This window comes from Oncorhynchus tshawytscha, linkage group LG06 (genome assembly GCF_018296145.1).
Source record: "Oncorhynchus tshawytscha isolate Ot180627B linkage group LG06, Otsh_v2.0, whole genome shotgun sequence".
In the NCBI taxonomy this organism is placed as follows: Eukaryota; Metazoa; Chordata; class Actinopteri; order Salmoniformes; family Salmonidae; genus Oncorhynchus; species Oncorhynchus tshawytscha.
In genome coordinates this window covers 66,846,400-66,868,278 of record NC_056434.1, presented here as the reverse complement: position 1 = coordinate 66,868,278, position 21,879 = coordinate 66,846,400, and the positions used below count along the sequence as shown (strand labels likewise).

General features: G+C 44.5%; 1 protein-coding gene across 2 annotated transcripts; it reads right to left on the bottom strand.

Moving 5' to 3' along the window:
- Nucleotides 1–274: 274 nt before the first annotated feature.
- On the bottom strand, nt 275–6,886 carry fgf8a (fibroblast growth factor 8a). Of its 2 annotated transcripts, none has more exons than XM_024424655.2 (5): nt 5,927–6,886; nt 5,809–5,845; nt 4,573–4,720; nt 2,725–2,831; nt 275–1,431 (listed from the first exon to the last, which is right to left on the bottom strand). In XM_024424655.2, the coding sequence occupies exons 1-5, from the start codon at nt 5,956–5,958 to the stop codon at nt 1,147–1,149; spliced, it is 609 nt and encodes a 202-aa protein (XP_024280423.1). In that variant the 5' UTR covers nt 5,959–6,886; the 3' UTR covers nt 275–1,146. The 2 variants fall into 2 exon arrangements, with proteins under 2 accessions (XP_024280423.1, XP_024280422.1); XM_024424654.2 differs by having other exon boundaries at nt 4,573–4,753; nt 5,927–6,885.
- Between the last annotated feature and the right edge of the window lie 14,993 nt (nt 6,887–21,879).

The following is a 21,879-nucleotide window of genomic DNA, read 5'->3' as shown; positions in this document are numbered from 1 at the left end:
GCAATATGCTTTGTGGACTTCACCAGACAGAGGTTGCTCTCGTTTTGTGATGAATCAAATGTATGGTTGAATAAATTCTGCCACTGTGTCTACTTATTGTGTCGGCCTTAGGCATACAGTATTCAATCACGGTGGCAAGACATATGAACTAACAGGTTATAGAGCGAACAACGCAATTATCACAAGACATAGTTTGCAATATGGCTTTTTTTCTGGCTTTTCCAGTGATTTTACCCACACAACCCTACTGTTCAAAGTGTGTAAAACAACCACATCACAAACAAGAGTTTAATATCAGTATTCTAATGTACATTTATTACACATTTTAAATAAATAATCCATCGTTAAAATTATTTGTACACATCCTTAAAATAAAAATAGATTTATATATGTAGAAAAACAGACAGGGTAACAAAAACAAAGGGGGTTTCCGACATATCAATGCATTTTTACACCTCTAATTTACAGTTATAACCATTGCAGGAAACCTGTGATTATCAATATAGCTGCCACATTTTCCCTTGTGTGTACCTAAAGCACTGTTTGCTTTAACAGCGTTTGTCTCTATAGAATTCCCAAAGTAGCAAGGTCACACCACAGCGTTCGACAGAGGTGTTGTGGCTGTGTGTGATACTGAACGCAACGTTACTCAACATGGCGCTCCTGAATGCAGCATCGATACTGTGTGTGTGTGTGTGTGTGTGTGTGTGTGTGTATGTACTGTATGTGTCTCTGAACGCAGCATTTTCTGGCAGTGCGGTCGATCAGGGCCCTTCAAGTCTCTTGGAGCAGCAGGTGTGAGTCCAAACGACTCTGAACAGTCAAACAAAAGCAAAAACACAAACCCAAAATACAGAGAGACAATACAAAGTCCACACTTTACTAAAATGTCAGCACCCCAAATGTTCGATGATGAGTTATGTGCATCTAAAAACAACACATCAGTACTAAAAGTATCAGGTACAAAAATATATTTGTTATGGGTTTTTTCTTTAAAAAAATGTACTTTTTGAAAAAAATAGAAAAACTACATGTTAGGTATAGTAACGCTCAGTACAAAAAAAATGTCTCTAGAGGTTTTGGAAAGGAGTTAATTCTTGCTTCAGTCATTGTTTTTTATCCTCTGTCTCACCCTCTCTGCCCCCCTCAGCCTTCGGGTGAGTAGCGTGTGCGTTTAGTCCTGGGGCTGAAAGGGTAGTGGACGAAGTCAAAGGCCTTGTGCTGGGCCGGGTGAGTGGGATTGGATCCCCGAGGCAGTCGTTTCATAAAATGGACCTCGCGTTGATGCTGCCGTGTTTGCGAGCCTTTCCGGGGGCGTCCACGTCTGGTGAAAGCCATGTACCAACCCTCGAAGCGTGCGTTCCTCAGCGCCGTGTAGTTATTCTCCAGGACAATCTCTGAGAAGATGCAGTCGCGGCCTTGCCCATTTTTCTTTGAAAGACAAACACACACACACACCAGGTCAGTCGGAGCGTCTGAAGGAGCTTTCTATGAAGACTTACAGATAGGAAATATCAGATGTAAGAAGGCTACCCCAAACAGTATGTCCCTGCGCACACACACACAACCACGTGTGCACGCAGCGCTCTCCACACGCATGAAGCATATGCTACAGTCATTACAGGCTCAGATCAGAGAGGGGATGACAGTAAGCAAGGAGTCTCCCTCCTCAGTAAACACAGAGACGCATTCATGAGGACCACTCAAGAGTTAGCAGCCTAAGACATGCCATCATAGCAGAAATACCTGAGGAGTTCAAGGTCTTTATCAGCTTCATTTGTGGATTTCCTTCTATTTAGCGCTGCACTGTCTCGTTTGTGGCTGAATCGAACCACAAAGGGCTCATCGACTTGAATATCAATCAATAGATCCTGAAATAAACGACTCTAGTCTCCCTTTGGTACAATCAAATATATGGTTGTCTTGCATTTATTCTATCTCTACATTTTGAGAAATGGTACGACGGGGTAGATGTTGTTTCTGTTGATCTAGTATTCTACATTGAGGGTGAAGGGGGGTTTGTCCTCTATGAGCAGTAGCTAGGCCCTGCGTCCTCCCACAACCCCTCCAGCCCAACCTCCACTGGTCTGTGACACGTCACACACCGGCAACACTAATGTAGCTAAACCTGCTCAACAACCTAGCTGGACAAAATGGGCTGTTAAAAATAAATCTAGCATCCCATGCAGCCAGAAAGCAAGTGAAACATACACAAATATACACATACAGTCGTTCAAACACACACACAGGCTGTTGCTGGGCCGGTATGGCAGAGAGAGGCAGCTCAGGGCAGATGGTGCACCTGGCAGGGTTCTGTAGGGGGGCGGAGATGGCAGCCCTGTTTATTAGCCAGCACAGCAAGAGAGGAGCAGAGACACCCTGGAACCCACAACACGCTACACAGAGGAGGTGACTTCCAACAGCATACAATGACTCTAACCTTCTCCCATGCAGAACATACCAGAGGTGGACAGTCCTGGAGCTACAGCTGTAGGGAACCACCAAACAGAACCACAGCCACACTGAACTATGGTGAGAACTGCTGCCGAGTCGCCATACAAAACCACAAGTCTTAGAAAACCCAAACAGAACTACAATATAATCAAACCTTGGAACCACAGCTTAAGAAGCTTGAAAACAGAGCCAATGGAAAAGGGCAGCATTCTGGCATTACCATAGATCATTACCCACAGTGCAGTTCTCAAAGGATTTTTTTCTCTTTACCTTCCCGATCAGCTTTCCCTTCTTGTTCATGCAGATGTAGAATCCTGTCTCTGCTCCTTTAATCCGCACGCGACTTCCAAACGTGTCCGTCTCTACGACGAGTTTGGCTGAGGAAACAAAGGGATTTTATTATCAGCCAGGGCTAATGCACTGTTAGTAATAGGATGTTGCTTAAAGACACGGTTAAGCTGATTCAGTTTATATTTTTACAAGAGAAAATTCTATATATCACACACACACACACACACACACACAACCTGTGGGGACCATTCCTGAGGATTTATGCAAGCTTAAAATCTTGCACAATCATAAAAACATGTGTACCTCAATTCTTTGAAAACTAAAGAGGCCATCCTGGAAGGACTATCAACTTTTTTCTCTCTAAATCTGTACTCACGTCACACATAAGCACCACATTCATCTCTGTCATAGATCATAGGTCACGCTTGGAGACAGATGGACATAAATAGAAGCGTGTTAAATGGCTTATCTTAATGTGTGTTCATAGATACTGTAAGTCTCACAACTGCTTCTATGATTGAAAACACCGATATCCCTATTTTCCAAACTAAAATATGTTTATCTATTTTGTTGTTGCCTTCCACGGAGGCACACAATGTCTACCTAGCCATTATGAATCAACTTTTCAAAGGCTTACTAAGAGTTATGATTGAGTATTTTATCAGGGTCCCCATTAGCTTCGGCCAAGGCAGCCCCTACTCGTCCGGGTTTCCCATCCCCCTACCTACATGATGATGGCACACATTCCTGGACCAACATTTGGAGAAATGAATAACCCTTGGTGCATCTGATAATTTTACTGCTCAACCTCTGTTCTTGTTAAACACGGCAAAATTCAACAGATAGGCACAATGTCGTTTCAAAATGTTAGCCACGTGTATGTCCCTTACTAGAGATTCTAACCACTCCCTGATCCATGCACACCCACGTGGTTATGGTTAGATGGTTGGTGTGGGGCTAAGCAATAAACGCCTCATGCAAGCCACAGCTTTAGACCCACAAGTACAACCTGCTACCATGGTAGAGGTGGCACTGGCATAGGTGACCCGAGCACCTCCACACCCTCTGGTGCAAACCACAAACACACACAAGTGTGAATACACACCACATTAGACAGGACCTACAGCAGCATACACACAGAGTCAAAGGTCCAGTTTGCTGCCAAATTATGTTTAAATCTAACAATATTTAATGGCAATGGGAATAGCCCAATGAAAAATCACCCAAAAAATTGACTTAATTTTAAAATATAAAATCCACTAATATAAAAATAGTTAATTTGTGAATATGCAAAGATAATAGATAAAATGCAGGCGGGCTGGTTGAAAATTCGGCGGCCCTATTTTGGTTCTGAAGCTGGTCAGAGGAAAGAGAGAGCAGGAGAGCTATGCAGGAAATGTTCAGGAGGTTGAAGGATGATTATTTCTAATGGCTCTTCCAGACATGAGTATCTCTGGAGAATCACCCACAGCACAATCTTCAATCCATTTGACAATTTTTTTGACGGTCTGAGGCCTCTTCTTAGCAATACCAGCTGATACAGTAGCCGTGTATTTACTGTCAAAAACGACGAGAGAAAAACAATTTCTGTAGAATTCACAGTAAGCATTTGGCTACTAACCTCTTGCACATGATAGTTTGTTATGCCAAAATGGGCCTTGAGGCCCTGTGACTATATAGGCATAGCCTAAGCCTGTTGTAGACATACGTTTATTTTAGTAGGTTAGCTTAGAGATTCAGAAATATTAGCAATGGATTTCGGCAAGTAAAAACCGACAAAAATTAGGAACTTGAAACAAATCCATGAAGTTTGGATATTGGGCTTACCGTGTATGTCTCCATCTTCTGCCATGGCGTTGATCTTCTTGTTGGGCAGAACCTGCACATGCTTCCCGCTGGTTCGGCTGTAAAGTTGATAGGTCCGAATTAACCTGCGGCTCACACGGTCTGTCACCTTGCTCTGCTCGCTTACATGCTGCGTGAAATTAGGCGAGGACTGATTGGTTACCTGTCAGAAATTAAATGTCATCACAATCAGTATTTGCAAAAATTGCTTCAATGTAATTACAGTAGCGTATGTATGAAGCAATAATAGCATCATTATTTAGCTCTAAACCCAACAGAAGCAAATTTGGAGGGATGTTTCCCATTTTCTTTAGACCTACTTGGCATGATTGGCTATAATAACACATAACTTTATAACATGCAATAGACCACGTGAATATACCGCTGATACAAAGGCCTACATTCCTTAAATTATGCATGCATAATTAAAAGCATGAAAAACTAGAAATTAAAAAGGGCGCGCAATCTGCAACAGTTTGTGCGTAAAAGTGAGTGGAGGTAGACGTTAAAAAACATGTCCAAAATATCAAACAGGCTATAGCCTACATAATAAATGCTCATTATTTCCCTCACATTAAACGGAGCAAATGGACATATTAATGCCTATGTTAAAAGCTTCCCTATTTGACACTTACGCCATACGCACTCATTCTGTTCCAAAGAGGACAACGAAGGAATTAACTTTGGCCTTTATATTTGAACCCCACGACATTTTTCACAGACTCGCCTTTCCCCGCGCGATGCCCATTCTGTGCCCACGCATCCTGCGCGAGGGCAGTATGTTCGCAACATACGTCGTGCCAAAATGTGACGCGGGCGGCATGCAGCGCGCCCGCTGCCCCTTGCGCGGTGGGACCCATCTGATGTGTCGTTATATCACAAATTATATGAGCTCTCGTCTCTCTCTCCCTCACTGCTCGCCATTATTACACCGTGCTTTCACCCCCATAAACCTAACCATATGTTTTAACAGTGACATTTGACGTAGGTTAGTTATACAAATTTTCAAGATGCGTAAAATAATTACTTGTTGTTCAAGGAGATTTACAGTTGTATCCAATAATCCACTGATAGACTGCACAGTTTATAAATTATTTGCAAATTTACCGAAAACGCGTGAGATATTTTAAATCATAATCAAGAATGCTATATTATTTTCACAAAGCCTGTTGATATACAAAATATTTGGGCTATTTCAAAGCATGCATATGAACATACCTGAGCATAGTAACAGAATGCGAAGAAGTGTAGGAACCTGAAAAAGAGCTTAATTAATGAGTTATAATACATTAGGGCACATTAATCAACATAATTGAGACTCGCAGGAAATACTCACAGATAACTCAACCGGGAAGGGAGGCGTCGCATGTTGATTGTGTTGATTGTTCCTTCGATAAATACAGACCACAGGGCTTGCAGTGTTCCAAATTCGAGGTTATTTGGTAAAGGTAAGCTGTGTGAAACACTGGTGTCGGTTGCAATTGATTAAGTCGTCGCTCTTCAAAAACTTCATTAAAATCCAAAACGACCAAAGATGGTGGAAGAAGTGGTTAAGCCTATTATTTGTTTTGTAAAAATGTGGGTACATTTCATGTCAAATAAATGTCCATAGCCTGTTTTGGCAAGGCTGGCGCTTACAACTGATCGACAACCTTGCCAGTAAAATGTGAAACTGTGACAATGATAATTGATAATAATGATTAATGATAATTGATTATTGATAATAACTGTCTATCTGTCAGGCGGCCCTCTCGATTAGCAACGTTTAAGTGCACTTACTTAGAAGAGAGGTGCATTCAAGTTTTGGCAAGGAAAGCGCTGGATGAGTGTCCTAATAATAAGGATACAAATGCAAGGTCACCCGAAGCCAATGAAGATGACAGTTAATTTGCTGCAGATTGCTATCTCTTTGTAATTCCTTCAGAGAATCCTCAATCGCTATCATCCAGTGTATCCTGTTGTAGAGAGTTTATATCTGGCTTTTGCGTGGTTAATAACGTGCGCGTCCCGTGCGTTCAGAGCGGGTGATGTTGCTTCGGTGTTCGGTAGTGCAGGACTGGCGACTCCCGTCTCCCCTCCTCTACTCCCATCGCAGGCTCCAATGTCAACCCCTTGTTCGCACTCACACCCCTGGTTAAAATGGAAGGGCGATCTGCGAGGAACAAGCCCCCTTTTTCTGCAGAACAAAAGCGTCCCTCCTCCCCCTGCGTTTAAAACATATCTTCACCTGAGGAGAAGTCAACACTTGCGGAGAAGCAGGAGTCTTGCGTACCCAGCGCGCAATGACGCTTCTTCACCGAAACGACCCTCTGAATTAATGAAATAAAAAACGAGTTAAAGGAACGTTCCTAGATTATCCTAAAAAGTATATTCCAAATTGAAAGAGAAAAATCCAAACATAAAATTGCAGTCCATTTCAGGACAATAGCCTCTTTCCATCAATGCGAATGTTATGCAATAGCCTAGTTTACAGCTACATTATGCCTAGATTGAATATTTTTCGTTTTTTGGATGAAACTGGGATATGTCACTGGGATTAGCTATGGATACTTTTTTAGCTTTGTCTCTTGTGTATTGCCGAAGAAAAGTGAGAGACTGGTATATTAACAGGATTACAGGCGATTAACGTTTTTTAAACACCCCCTCCCTTCATTTGATAAAGGGAGACCATTCATCTCCACTTGCCTAAACAGCCGCTTCTCACCCGATGCTCCTCATGGGCTCTTAGACATTGGGGATTTTAACGAAGAAAACTAGGGTAGATTAACAAACATTAGGCTACATGAATATCTTTGCAAAATGTAAACTTACAGTATAGCTGAAACGATAGCCTATTGAATAGCCTATCCAATTGATCATTCAGTCACACTGTCCCGAATGCAACAGACTTCTTCAACGAAAACTCACTTAATTATGAGAGAAATCAGACAGAACAATTTTCATCGTTGTGGACATTTTGTGCAAGAGGACGTTCTCACCTAGGATGGGTGAATGGGCCATTAGAGGCCAAGTGTTCAAATTAATCACTCAATTAATTTATTTGGGTTAAGTGAAGCGTGAAGACCCCTTAAAGGGATAGTTCAGGATTTGGCAATGAAACCCTTTATCCAGCCTACTTTTCAAGTCAGATTTGTAAATTTAAAAAAAAATGTAACCTTCATTTAACTAGGCAAGTCAGTTAAGAACAAATTCTTATTTACAATGATGGCCTACCCTGGCCAAACCCGGACGACACTGGGCCAACTGTTCCGCCAATCACAGCAGGATGTGATGCAGCCTGGATTTGAACAAGGTACTGCAGTGACACCTCTTGCACTGAGATGCAGTGTCTTAGACCACTGCACCCCTCATGAGCCCAAGTGAACTTGTTGATACCATTTTTATGTCTTTGCATCCAATATGAAGGAAGTTAGGGGCAGTTTCCTGAGCCAATGCTAACTATGGTTAGTCCTAGTTTAGCACAAAGACTGAAAGCATTGGAGTAGCCTACACCCTGAAGACTTCCAGTCTTTTCACTAAACTGCGTCCTTCATACTGGATGCAGATATAAAAATGGTATCCCAAAGTTCATCTGACCTTGGGGAAGTAGATAAAGGGCTTCATTGACAAAATCCCAAAGTATCCCCTTAAATGCAGACCCCACCCCACCCTTTATTACATGTGACCCTTAGAATATATCCATAACCAGGAAGAACCTCTGGTTTATTGACTGCCTGCCATTAATTAGGTTGTGGTCCAGCAAGCACAGGCGTTTCAGGTGGTCAGATCCAGAGTTTTGCTTCAGCCACATGATGGTCAGACAGATGCCCAGAGCCCCGCCACTCTTTTAACGTTTGATTGACATCATTTGACGTTTGTTAGCTCTTAAATGAATGTGTAGGGCCAACCAGTAGCCTAACGTTACCCCTGGCTACAGTCATGTCTTGGTAATTGTTATTATGAAAATAATATATGCGTTCGATATTGAATTGCACTGGTGTCTAATATTGATACGTTATGTGTTGTCTGTTGAGTAAACCAATCCAATAAACAGACTGAATAGGCAAGAAATGATTTGGACTAGACAGAGACTACAAATGTTTTCAATCCCTCTTTCAATCAGGTGCCGCATATCATGCATGTGAGTGCGTACTAAATTTTATAATTTTATATTATAGATTTTAATGAAGGACTATTGAAGCACGTTATAATGGATGGACTTAACACTGTCATTGACAAATCACACTATCATTTGTCCTTGTCACCCTGCCAGCAGTTACTCATGTGAACCACCAGGGGGCACCATGTCTGTCTACTCTACTACATTGATACAAGAAAGACATATTATAGTAGGCCTAGCAAACAAAAACAGATATTTATTGAACTGATGCAATATTTAGTCTCTAAAATCACCCTAGATAATGGTCAGCAATATTATACAGAGGTGTAATGACTGTTCAAATGAAAGGGTTTATGTATTTGATCAGCTCTCATTGACGGCAATTTCATTATGCTGAACTTTATTAATCTGTGAGTATTAGGCCTAACCTGTCTTGAACTGTCAGACTTCTTATTGCTAGTTGCTTTGTATTTATGTTCCCTTCCCATCCTCCCATTAGCATTGTCTTCTTGTTCTCTCTATCTCTGTGTTTGTGTGTGTTTGTGCGCGTACAAGTGTGTGAGATGAGCGGCAGGTAGCTGCCACTCTGCAGCCCGGCACAAGGTTTGCCTGCCCTCCCCTTAACCCCAGGAGTCCCACATCCATCAGCAGCCCTGTGGGGGTCCCCACCACCATCCCTCCCCCACCACCTCTCTCGCTCCCTCTTCACTCTCCCTCACAACATCTCTCTCGCTCTCTCCCCCCCTTCAATCTTTCTCCCACTACCTATTAATTCCTCCTTTGCTATCCCTCTTCACCACCCCCCCACTACCTCTCTCCCCCACCTTCACCCTTATCCTTCACTCTCCCCATAACCTCTTTTTCCCTCCTTTGCGCTCTCCTTGTTCTCTCTCCCGCTATCTCTACTTTCCTTTCCATCTATGTCATCATTTAAAGTGGACGTGATACGGGGACCCATAAGAACTGAAATATTTAATTGCTAAACACACACCTTCTCTCAGTTTTTCTTACAATGACAAACACCATGTTCACCCAGGAGGAACTAGAAACTTGCTAATCATCATGTCAGCTCTCTTCTCGTGAGAAATTGACACAAAACAGAAACTCCATGGGAACTTAAACATTCATTAGACTATTTATGAAATGACAGAGGGTATAGATATTCAAGGCTGGTAGACTGAAGAAACAGATCATTAATCCTTGTTTTATCATCATGGCCAATCAGAAGTGCTAAATGTTCCTCATCCACAGAAGTCATCAGAAGTCATAATATACAGCTCAGCGTTCAACACCATAGTGCCCACAAAGCTCATCACTAAGCTAAGGACCCTGGGACTAAACACCTCCCTCTGCAACTGGATCCTGGACTTCCTGACGGGCCGCGCCCCAGGTGGTAAGGGTAGGTAACAACACATACGCACCGCTGAGCCTCAACACGGGGGCCCCTCAGGGGTGTGTTCTCAGTCCCCTGCTGTACTCCCTGTTCACTCATGACTGCATGGCCAGGCACGACTCCAACACCATCAATAAGTTTGCTGACGACACAACAGTGATAGGCCTGATCACCGACAATGATGAGACAGCCTATAAGGATGAGGTCAGAAACCTGGCAATGTGGTGCCAGGACAACAACCTCTCCCTCAATGTGAGCAAGACATAGGAGCTGATCGTGGACTACAGGAAAAGGACGGCCGAACAGGCCACCATTAACATCAATTGGGCTGTAGTGGAGCGTGTTGAGAGTTTCAAGTTCCTTGGTATTCACATCACCAACAAACTTTTATGGTCCGAAGACACTAAGACAGTCGTGAAGAGGGCATGACAACACCTGTTCCCCCTCAGGAGACTGAAAAGATTTGGCATGGGTCCCCAGATCCTAAAAACATTATACAGCTGCACCACCGAGAGCATCCTGACCGGTGTCATCACCGCCTAGTATGGCAACCGCTCAGCATCTGACCATAAGGTGCTACAGAGGGTAGTGCGTACTGCCCAGTACATCACTGGGGCCAAGCTTCCTGCCATCCAGGACCTATATACTAGGCGGTGTCAGAGGAAGGCCCAAAAAATTGCCAAAGACTCCAGTCACCCAAGTCATAGACTGTTCTCTCTGCTACCGCACGGCAAGCGGTACCAGAGTGCCAAGTCTAGGACCAAAAGGCTCCTTAACAGCTTCTACCTCCAAGCAGTATGACTGCCAAACAATTACTCAAATGGCCACCAGGACTATTTAAATTGGCAACCCCCCCTTCTTTTTACACTGCTGTTTATTATTTATGCAGTCACTTTACCCTTACCTACATGTACAAATTACCTCGACTAACCTGTACCCCCACACATTGACTCGGTACCGGTATCTCCTGTATATAGCCTCGTTATTGTTATTTTATTGTGTCACTTTTTATTTAATTCAAGTTTATTTAGTAAATATATTGAACTGCATTGTTGGTTAAGTGCTTGTAAGTAAGCATTTCACGGTAAGGTTGTTGTATTCGGCGTACGTGACAAATAAAATTCGATTTGAATATGCATGGCAGCCTCTTGTCAGTCATAGCTGCCATCATGCTGTTCTCAAACCTTAGGTATGCAATACCATAGTTAAAACCTAATACAATACCTTATAAGCTATAGTAATAAAGCTAAGTTCACTCTGGAATCGCCTATAGACCTGCAGTCACCCAACCCCAGTGACTTTCTCAGCCATCCTGCTCATTAGGTGTGCTTTTCAACTGTTTATCCATCTGGAGAGAGAGAAGGAGAGAGAGAGAGGTCTCTCCCTGGCATCTACTTATTGAGAGCCCCAGACAGCAGCTCCATTCCCAGTCTCAAAGCCAGGGGTGCTTTCATAGCCCCGTTGGGTTCACCCAGATATATGTGTTTTCACTGAACACATGCTAGTAATACCTATTCCATATGAGCGACCAGCAACACCATTGTTTTAGCATCTATAGCATGGGAGTGGGTCCTGCCCTTTGTTTTAGCAGTCTCCCTCCTCATGCCAATAGAAATGTGGTATGAACCAGTTAAACAGGCTATAATATTACTAGAGGTGCTCAGTCCCAGCTCACTAAACTGTGCCCTAGACTAGTCTATTCCTAGTCTATTTTTATGTTGTGTGCTCTATTCCACAACATTTCTATGCTGTTTCATTGTTTACTCAGTCTTTGTGGGATCTGTGATCTCGTGAGAGGATAAAGTATTATAGTGTTAAAGGGATACTTCAGGATTTTGGCAATGAGGTCCTTTAGCTACTCCCCCAGAGTCAGATGAACTCATGGATACCATATTTATGTCTCTGTGTGCAATTTGAAGGAAGTTGCTGACTTGCGCCATCGCAATTGCTAACTAGCGTTAGCGCAAGGACTGGAAGTCTATGGGCATCTGCTAGCATGCTTGTTAGCATTGGCTCACAAAACTACCTCTAACTTCCTTTGTACTGAACACAGAGACATAAATATGGTATCCACAAGTTCACCTGACTAAGGGGAAGTAGATAATGGACACCATTGCCAAAATCCCTAAGTATCGCTTCAAGGTGTGCTATTACTGTACACTAGGAGAGAAAGAAGGTGACCTCTGACTCCTGATTACACACCACTCTCTCACACACACTTCTAATTACACACACAGACCCACACACACTCTCAATTACACACTGCCCTCTGACACACACTCTCCAGGCGCCCCTGCCTATTGGCTCCAACCCTCACCCTAACGCCACTTCTACTGACCCAGACATGCTAGGTCACACTCAGAGGCAACAGTTCTGCCCCTCTGTCATAGATGTAGTATTCAGTTCATGAATGTATCACACCTATCACACGGGTGGTCTTGAGTTCTAGCATGTTTCATACTATAAATATTCAGTCCACCATGTGCTTCCCCACACGCTTAGCATTGGAGTCTAGCATATTGTACACACCTTCAGTTCAGTTTTCACACGTGTGGCTATGAAGCCTAACATGTTTCCCAACATGAGCATTTAGGTCCACTCCGTGTCTCGGACACACAAGCTTAGCGTTGGGTTTGTAGCATGTTTCACACGGTCAGGTCTGCATTTGGTGGTGGGAGTGATGGGTTTGGATGCCCTCCAAGCATTGCCATGTTCTCAGCACCATGTTCTCAGTGCGTCCACACAGGTCTCTATGTGTCTCTGGGCTGCTTTTCACATCTCTCGTCTGCTAACACCATCCACGCTGCTACGAGCGCGACACAGACACATGGCTGGGAGGTAGTAAAATACCTGGCAATCTGCCGCTGCTGAGAATTAGAGGGGCTGAGTGAGTGAATGTCTGAGACCCGCTGCAAGACCAGACTCGGCTTATGCACAGACACAGGCACAGGCACATGCACAGACACCGGCATGGGCACAGACACGGGCACTGACACGGGCACTGACACAGACACACACAGTCCTTATCCCCTGGGCCGAGACGGGACATAAAAACACATCTAATGCCACAGGAAGGAGAGAATTGGAAGGAGTGAGGTAGCCGGGGCAAGGATGGAGAGTCCGGCCTTTATGTGGAATGGAAAAAAGCGTGGGAAAATGTTCCCACCAGTTGGCAAATTGCATTGCGCAGACTTGCGTGGGTTTAAGGCCAGGAGCGGCGGAAGCCTGATGGTCTCAAGTGGTGCTCATAGTGTGAGGTGGGGGGAGAAGTATTCCTGTGATTAACATCCCAACTGTGCCTGAAGTTCCTCATTCAGACTGACCCTCCATGCTAGTGGCCTGGATGTGCATTTGAGAGACTGACCGTCCATGCTAGTGGCCTGGATGTGTATGTGAGAGACTGACCCTCCATGCTAGTGGCCTGGAAGTGCATTTGAGAGACTGACCCTCCATGCTAGTGGCCTGTATGTGCATTTGAGAGACTGACCCTCCATGCTAGTGGCCTGGATGTGTATGTGAGAGACTGACCCTCCATGCTAGTGGCCTGGAAGTATATGTGAGAGACTGACCCTCCATGCTAGTGGCCTGGATGTGTATGTGAGAGAGTGGGAATAATTCTCTATGGATAGGTCTCTATGGATGCCTAACCAGAGGTTTCTCTGTGAGGTGTGTGTATGTGTGTGTGTGTGCGAGAGGGGGGGGGGTTAACATAGAGTTTATATAGTCTCTCTATGCCCTGCTAGTCTGTGTGTGTTTCAATCATGCACAAGCAAATACACAGAGAATCTGACACAATGCTACCAACTCAAACCACCGTGAATCGAATCAATTCATCAAGCTACAAAGAATGCAGTAGGCCGGTATGCTCTGATATTAATTCAATTAAAAATTAATATTTTCTAATGTAACATAAGACTTGATGGTAACCTTGTCTGTCCTAATGGTGGACGATGTGTGTCAAATTTAATTAAGCCAGATTAACAAAACGTCCAGTAGAGAGAGCACACCAATTCAGCCCTCTTGTCCTTATTCAAGCCTTTTATACTGGAGCCATTGTCTGTGTGTGTGTGTGTGTGTGTGTGTGTGTGTTTGTTTGTGTGTGTGTGCGTGCGTGAGGGAGAAAAAGAGAGACAGAGTGATGTCCTGTGTTAATGGGTATCGTCAGTTATCCTCTGATAGAGATTATTTGGATAAAGAGAATCATTCATTACTTAATGTGTTATCTCCCAGAAAACCTCTCAGATACCTAGCTGAAAGTGTCAGATGAGGTCATCAGATGAGGTCATTTCATTTGTGTTATGTAGTCCTCTCTCTCTCTCTCTCCCTGTCTCTCTCTACGTATGTACCTGTCTCCTGAATTGGGTGGGATATCCTGCTGTCTCATAAAAATCCCCAAAGTAACATTGTTAACTGTTTAACAAAGCCAATAAAGGTGAACAAAGCTCACTCTCTCTCTCTCTCTCTCTCTCTCTCTCTCTCTCTCTCTCTCTCTCTCTCGTCTGTCCATGGTGCAATGTGGTTTACACAAACAGAGCGAGGCCAAACCAACGGTGGAGGAAAGGGAGAAGCCTGAAAGTTAGAGGGGATGAAAGAGAGGAGGAAGGGAGGAGAGGGGATGAAAGAGAGGAGGAAGGGAGGAGAGGGGATGCCACGTCCTTTAGGGACTCTGACGCTTGTCTGTTGCCTCAGCCAACTCCTAGCCAATCCCCCTACTCCACCCATTATCATATCCTCTCCTCCACATCCCTCTTCGTCCTCTCATTGCTTCTTTTGTCCTCTCTTATCTGTTGTTTGGTAACGCGGGATTCAGTGGCAGTTCAACGTTGTTGAAGATGCCACTTTCCCGCTCACTGTTTGATTTGAAAAGCAAAATGTGTGGAAGACCGAGCAGTTCCTGAGCAATTCAGGAACCGAACAGAAATTTAAATTCAAGAAAATCCGTTTTGAAAAGAAATGGCATTTCTCAAATGTGTCTCCTGAATTGTGTGGGTGTGCTGTATATGTGACGGTTAAACACGGAATCTGAATCTCTGAATCTGAATTGACCCCAATCCCCAACTCTGGAACAGCGCCACAGTCAACACCCTACATTTTATTCCCTCCAGAAAATGAGAGACAATACGTCACAGATGAATTAACAGTGTGGAGGGAAAGTCCCACCATGACAATGACATTAGAGGGCTTCCCTAACTGGTCGGAGGTCAGTGCAGTGACAGTGTTCACATTCCTGGGAGGCCAGGGCGGCACCATATGGGCAGAAGAGAGCTGAGTGGAGGAGCATGTGTGATGTCTCTAACAGACGCTGGACACGTTGCATTCCTCTACGGCAGGGGACACGGTCCCCAAATGTCACCTACTAAAGACCACGTGGACAGTCATGGATGTACAACTAATAGAATGTAAATTGTGTCATTTTAGCTCCCTCTGCAACAGAGAGAGACCCCCTATTTATGTCACCCAGGGACAGAACGCAATATCACAATGCAAAAGTTCACGTGGGCGGCAATCATGGAAGCAAAGACTGTAATTGCGTGTGTCTAGTCACGAATTAGGCTTTAATTGGTCAACGACTAATGCTTCCTTTGCTCTACCAATGTTCTCGCCCTATGTTGAACAGTAACACTATCTCCAGACTAGTGCAGGACACATATCCCTACAAAGGCATTGGGATTTCCAATGGCCACAACATAGCACCATATCAATTTGCTCGGAGAACTCAGAGAAGACTGTATCTTATGACCTCACTCACAGAAACATTCAGAGAAGGAGTGAAGGAAGGAGCGTGAGGGAGGGGTGGGGGAGGGAGAGCAATAAGTAAAGTGAGAAAGGGAGGGGGGTTAAGTAGAGTGAGTGAGTGACTGACTGACAGCAGGGAAGGAGGGAGAAAGGGAGCGAAAGAGGGATCTGCGAGTGAGGGAGTAAATTGAAAAAGCAGAGGGGAGCAGGGTCTTGCAGGAATTTAGAGGGAGAGGGGAGTTGAAAAGAGAGACGCAGCATGTTGAGAGCTGCTGTGTTTCAGTGGTCCCCTTCAAAGGGAAAGGCCTGATGTCTTTACCATGCGCTTCAGGACTGCAGGGTAGGACCAGTGGGGCTGGGGCTCAGGCAGTCTGAAACACCACACAGTCTGCAGCCTACACACTCTACATGAACCTGCACAGAGCAGGCATAAGGCATACATGCATTGGGGCTCAATAAGGATGACATAATGGCTGTGTGAGGGGTTTTTGTGCAGATTGCTGCGGTGCTATGCTGAACTGAGCTGTGCTAGGCTAGGCCTTTGTGAGGTCCAGAGGAGGCAGGTGGGAGTAAATAGGATGAGCTCATTGTAATGGCTGGCATGGAATCAATGGACCGGTATCAAACGCATCAAGCATATGGAAACCACATGTTTGACTCCGTTCCATTCATTCCATTCCAGCCATTACAATGAGCCCGTCCTGCTATAGGTCCACCCCTTCCAACTATCCCCTCCAGTGTCCCTCCAACTGTAAAACACAGTTGTTTAGTGTGTCGTCATGGCAACTTAATGTTACCTCCACAGACAACCTGGGGAACTAATCACGGCTGCCACCCGGCAGGCCGCACGCCTGTACGCCCCAGGGTCTAACCTTTGACTTATGAGGGCTGGTGTGACCCTGTGGGCAGGGAGCGAGGGGTGGGGTTCAGGGTCCTAAAAGTGGTTGGGTTGTGGTTAGGGTATAGAACTGTAACCCCTGCATTAGCCAGTAGGCTACTAGAAAAAATACGCACGCCACTGTGATATTCTATTGGATCTGGGGTTGAATTGAAAGTAAAAATTCGGAAACTGAAAAACTCTCATAGAATTACCTTTCTCATTTGTATATCATGAATAGAATTTCAGGTCAGTTGCAATCCAGAACTGAGCCCAACCCTGCGAACATCCTTGCTGTTGCTAACACACAAAGCTACGGCACTTTTGCCAGATCACTTATTTATGGGCTAACTGTCATGTCATCAGTGTCATCCTTAACCATGCTATTTTGACCTTTCAAATGACACCGATTCTGTCATAGCTGGGAAGTAGGGACCAATATAGTAGTAGGGACCAATATAGCTGTCTGTAGCGTGACAAAGAATTCTCACCCCCCCAAAACTTATTCCTGCAGCTTTTACAGTGTGTAATATTTATGAGCTATTGTGAATGATTTATAATGAATTTCCTCCCATCGCTGTTGTTTATACCTAATTAGGTAAACAGTCTGTATTTAGAGCTGTGGTGGAACCTTGAGGAATGTTCTACGGCTGGGGTGGGGGTAAAGGGTGGAAGACAGCCGACAGAGCGCACATTCCACCAGCAATGTTCTCTGTTTTCTCCCCTCAGGCATCAATCAGGTGTGTTATCTTTGTGTTCCCCGCGGCCCTGTCGGTGTGGCCGTCACCCCTCTGCGCTGACAGAGGGACCCTCATATCTGAGGCCCTGATAACACCCGGACCCACAGAGAAATATCCTCAATGTCCAGTGAGACGCACTGACCGATCTCCCCTCATCTCCCCCAACACACAAGCCATCAGGGTCCTGCCTACCCCCCCCTCCCCCTCCCCACACACACACACTTCAATACAGCCTCTAACTAAGTACACACTGTCCTAATTCATCCACATATCCCCCCTGTAGTAACCCAACAGTATCAGTCAGTGTTTCCTGAACAGTTAGTTCCCTATAGGTTGTGGAGTAAAACAGGCTTTCGGTGGGTCAAATCAAAAAGGTTTGGGAACCAATGGCCCACCCTCCTCACTCTGCCACCAGTCCCCCTCCCTCTCCCACCGACCTCATTCCCCCAAAAAACCTGTACGTCCTTCCTGTTATCAGAGAACTGAAATAGCCACCAGAGTCAATGAGAAGCTTTGTCTGACACCTGCCCTGCTGCAACCTCACACGAAGTCCACCACTTCATGTCATTAAGGCCATAATGGACAATAAGACATATTCTAAACTGTTACACTGATGTCTTTTTATGGACATTTTGTGTACTGTCACAAATTTGACTCTCACCAGGGGCTAGAAATGTTCCTTTGAATCCATGAAGTACAATGACTTACTTTCTATGTAAATCCGTTTATTAATCCTATATAATTTGTACAAAAGTTACTTAAAAGTTATTTAAAAACAGTCAATGTAATCAGGAAAGTAAACAATTCTTTATAATTATCTAAGTCATGTCTGTGAGTTGTGTCTGTGAGTTGTGACTCTAGGAACCTCTGTCATGAAGTAGGTTTAGTGGTTTGGGAGTAGGTTGGGGGTGTTGAGGGGACCAGTTGATACATTTGATGTAAGACGTGCTGGCTCTCTGACAGGAGCTGTCGCTGGAATAGCAGGGGGGTCCTTATCAATCAACCCCCCCATCCGCCAATCAAACAGCTTCACCGTGACAACCACAGCCCTGCTATCTGCCCAGCTGTCTTTCCCTCTCTCTTGCCAGCCTGAGATGGGCTTGTTAGGAGGGGAACGAGTCATAGAGCCACAACTATAATGGTTTGCCCGAGACAGCCATTTTTAGAAGGGACAAGATGGGAGTTATGGGGAGAATAGATGAGCAATACATGAGCTACGTGTTATGGTTAGGTTTAGGGCATACACATCCACATACTCCCCAGTACACTCTCTGTGGCTCTTTGAGTGCTTCAGAGGGAGAAGGCGACCTGTTGCCTTTGTTTAACAGTAGCAGAATGAATATGTAAAGCAGAGCTCATAAATAGAGGGCTGAAAAGCCCCCCTGTCGAGAGCAAAGCCCTGCTCTGAGGCTGCATCTAACCAGGCCACGGCAGGGACCACACTCACACACTGTCCTGTCCGCACACACAAAGACAGCCTGTGACTCTGTCACTATCCTCTCACACAAACACAGGCATCACTCAATCAGGGAGAGATTGAGGGGCCCTAAGGGAAATCATATGAAAGAAACAGAGCACAGTGTGAGAGAGTGTCATGATTTCCACAATATAACTGAGTGATTGAGCTCTTTTTATAGTAGGGTGCTAGGGGCTGGTGGTAGGCCTATTGGTTGGCATATGGTCATCAGGTGTTGGGTATTGCATATGTGTGTGTGTTTGTGTGTGTGTGTGTGTGTGTGTGCAGAAGAATGACTGTGATGTTTGTGTGTGTTGCTTTCATGCGCGTATGTGCGTGTGTGTGTGTGTTGAGGTAAAACTCTGTTTGTCTCAGGGTCGAGAAGCAATGCCAGCCCATATGGGTGTCTTTATCCTGGGGTTAGCTCTGCTCTCTCTCTCCTTCCCTCCGTCCAGCCCTCTTTCCCTTCTGGTAAGGCTCAGTAACCATTATGGCTATGTGATAGCCACTGTCACTGCTGTAATCATCATAGTTTTGGTTGTTTTCAACAGACAGAAAACAACAGGTTGTCCTACAGGGTGATTTGGACAAATTGTGATGAGACGTCTTCGCCTCTCCGGGAGTGAAAAAACATTGGTTAGGACACAAGAGCGTTGGATGACAATACTAATTGAGGTGGAGGGAAGAGAAACTCAGATTTATTTCCTCTATGGTGTGTCTCGCCGCTCTTCTATCTCATAGAGCTTCTGTCGCACAATTCAAGAAACTAGAAGTGGTGAGCAACAGACGAATATCTAACATCGTCCGAATACAACAAGTTTGTTTATTGACAGAAAATAACCCCTTCTTCTGAAAGCTACAGACAGACAGTAAAAGAAGAAAAACACGTTTGAAAACATTTCAAACAAGGCTGTACTAACCATTTTCACCAGTGTGCTACAGTGTATTCTGTATGGTATTACATGATGGGGAAAGAAAGGTGATTTATTCGAGCCTATCAGCCACAGAAACAGAGAACGACTTGCAAGTGCATGCTGACTCTACCGGTTAGCTGTGGCTCATGACTTGACTACACAAGCAAAAGTGTTGAACACACCTCCTCAACCACAGGGTCTAAACTCTGACCCCCACATCATACGCCCACACCTCAACCTACCACTGTCAAAACCCCTAATAACACAGGATACCCTCATAGGTTGACCAGGTTAACCACACTTAACGCCCACTACCTTACACGGTTAACGATGAACGGTCAAAACTCTGACCATGTTTTAGCATGATAGGTAAACCCTACCGCACATGGTTAACCCTGCACAGTCAAACATCGGACCACATTTGTATCCTGATAGGTTCTAGGTTCGCCCTACACTGTTAACCCAGGAATGGTCAAACCCCTGACCCCGTTTAACGCCCCACTCCAGTCACAGGTTAACTCAGCTCGACTACAGCCTCTCTCTTTGGGGCTGTAAAATAGCCCTCCAGAGGACAGCGCTCACTGCGGAATCACACAGTCACAATGCAAACTGGGAAACGGTGTGTATTGTTATTCGTAGGGGGAGACACTCCGGCCCCTTTGACTGGGGGACTCCGTCATTACAGGTAGTTGTGAACTGTCACCACTCGTTGAGATTAGGCCCAGTACACAACAAGAAATAGAGACACAATGACTTCAAATAGGTTTCAAGGTAAACTCCCTTTAGAGTGGAAGAAAAGGCAAGACAAGTCACAGACATGGGCACCTCGTGTATTGCTGTATATTGGTGCATTGTTTTTTTAACCTGGTAAATGAAGAAATAACGATGGCCGATACCGCGATAACAGAATGATGCTGAGACTACGATTTTTCACTTTGAAATGTCTGCCAAACAAAAGTCAATGATAAAAGTTAAAGTCAAAGTTAAACAAACCATACAACTTTGGTAATAGATTGATGGCATGAGCAGCACAAACCGTCATTCAGTTCCCAAACTTCGCATCTGCACTGGTCTTCAACGTGTGTTTTAGTCAAATTTTCTGTGGAAAATTATCAAAAAGTTTTCCTTGTGCATAAAGTTGTTTAACTTTGCAATCAATGTTTTTCGTTTGGCGTACATTTTAAAGTGAAGAATCGGAGTCTCAGCATCATTCTGTCACCATGGGATTGCCCAGGTGTCTCCCTGAATTTGTGAGTGAATGGCGGAGAGCTGGGCTGGTTTTGTCATGACCCCACAGAGTAATAACGACATGAAGCAGGAACACAGGGCCAGTGTAACGGTAGGCCTACATTCTGTGCATACTGAAAACAAGTGTTATATACTGTGCATCAAGGGTGTTCTTTCAAAGGCAATAAACTGTAGTAATTGGTTCATTCAAGGGGCTAGAGTGATAGGGAGTGTGGACTGACCGAAGTATGAAGTTTGATCTTGGTTGTTTCTCTGTAAATGGTCCAGGAGTTGTCATACTTGTTGCCCTGGCACTCCGAGGTTCCTCCACTAAACCGGCATGAGAGTGTATGTGGCGCCCTCTAGTGCTCGGCTGTGCTTGGTGCCTCTGTGGCAGGGAGGCAGACTTGACTTACTATAGGAGCAAAGGTCCATTTGAATGACAGCTGACAGCACTGAATTTGAACAGCGAGGTCAATATACCATCAAACAAACCCACACAGGCATTGGTTGATGAATCGAAATGGAACAAAATGAAGAAGGTATTAAGATTGTTACATTTACCCACTAATCTTGTAAGGACTTGAAAGCTACAGCATAACTCCCGGAAAATAAACGCAACTGATGTAACAACAGAACGAGAGGCAGAGGCAGCAACAAACACCTCTATTTCAACCCTCTTGTAGTTTAGAAATATGTTTACCTTATGTAAAGTCCAAGCTCATAGCATAAGCGATATTTACAAGTAAGTACTAATATTTAATTCACTACATTAACCCATATAATAGCATTATTTCCGGCTGTAGGCTACTGTATGACATAAAGCATGACCTCTAACCTACACTGA

What these genes read in the sequence shown, in the direction of transcription:
- fgf8a (XM_024424654.2), bottom strand. Translation starts at nt 5,958, where the DNA reads ATGCGACGCCTCCCTTCCCGGTTGAGTTATCT. An exon ending in CATTCTGTTACTATGCTCAG is followed by an intron (nt 4,754 to 5,808) that starts GTATGTTCATAT and finishes AATTTCTGACAG; the next exon opens with GTAACCAATCAGTCCTCGCC. An exon ending in AGAAGATGGAGACATACACG is followed by an intron (nt 2,832 to 4,572) that starts GTAAGCCCAATA and finishes TTGTTTCCTCAG; the next exon opens with CCAAACTCGTCGTAGAGACG.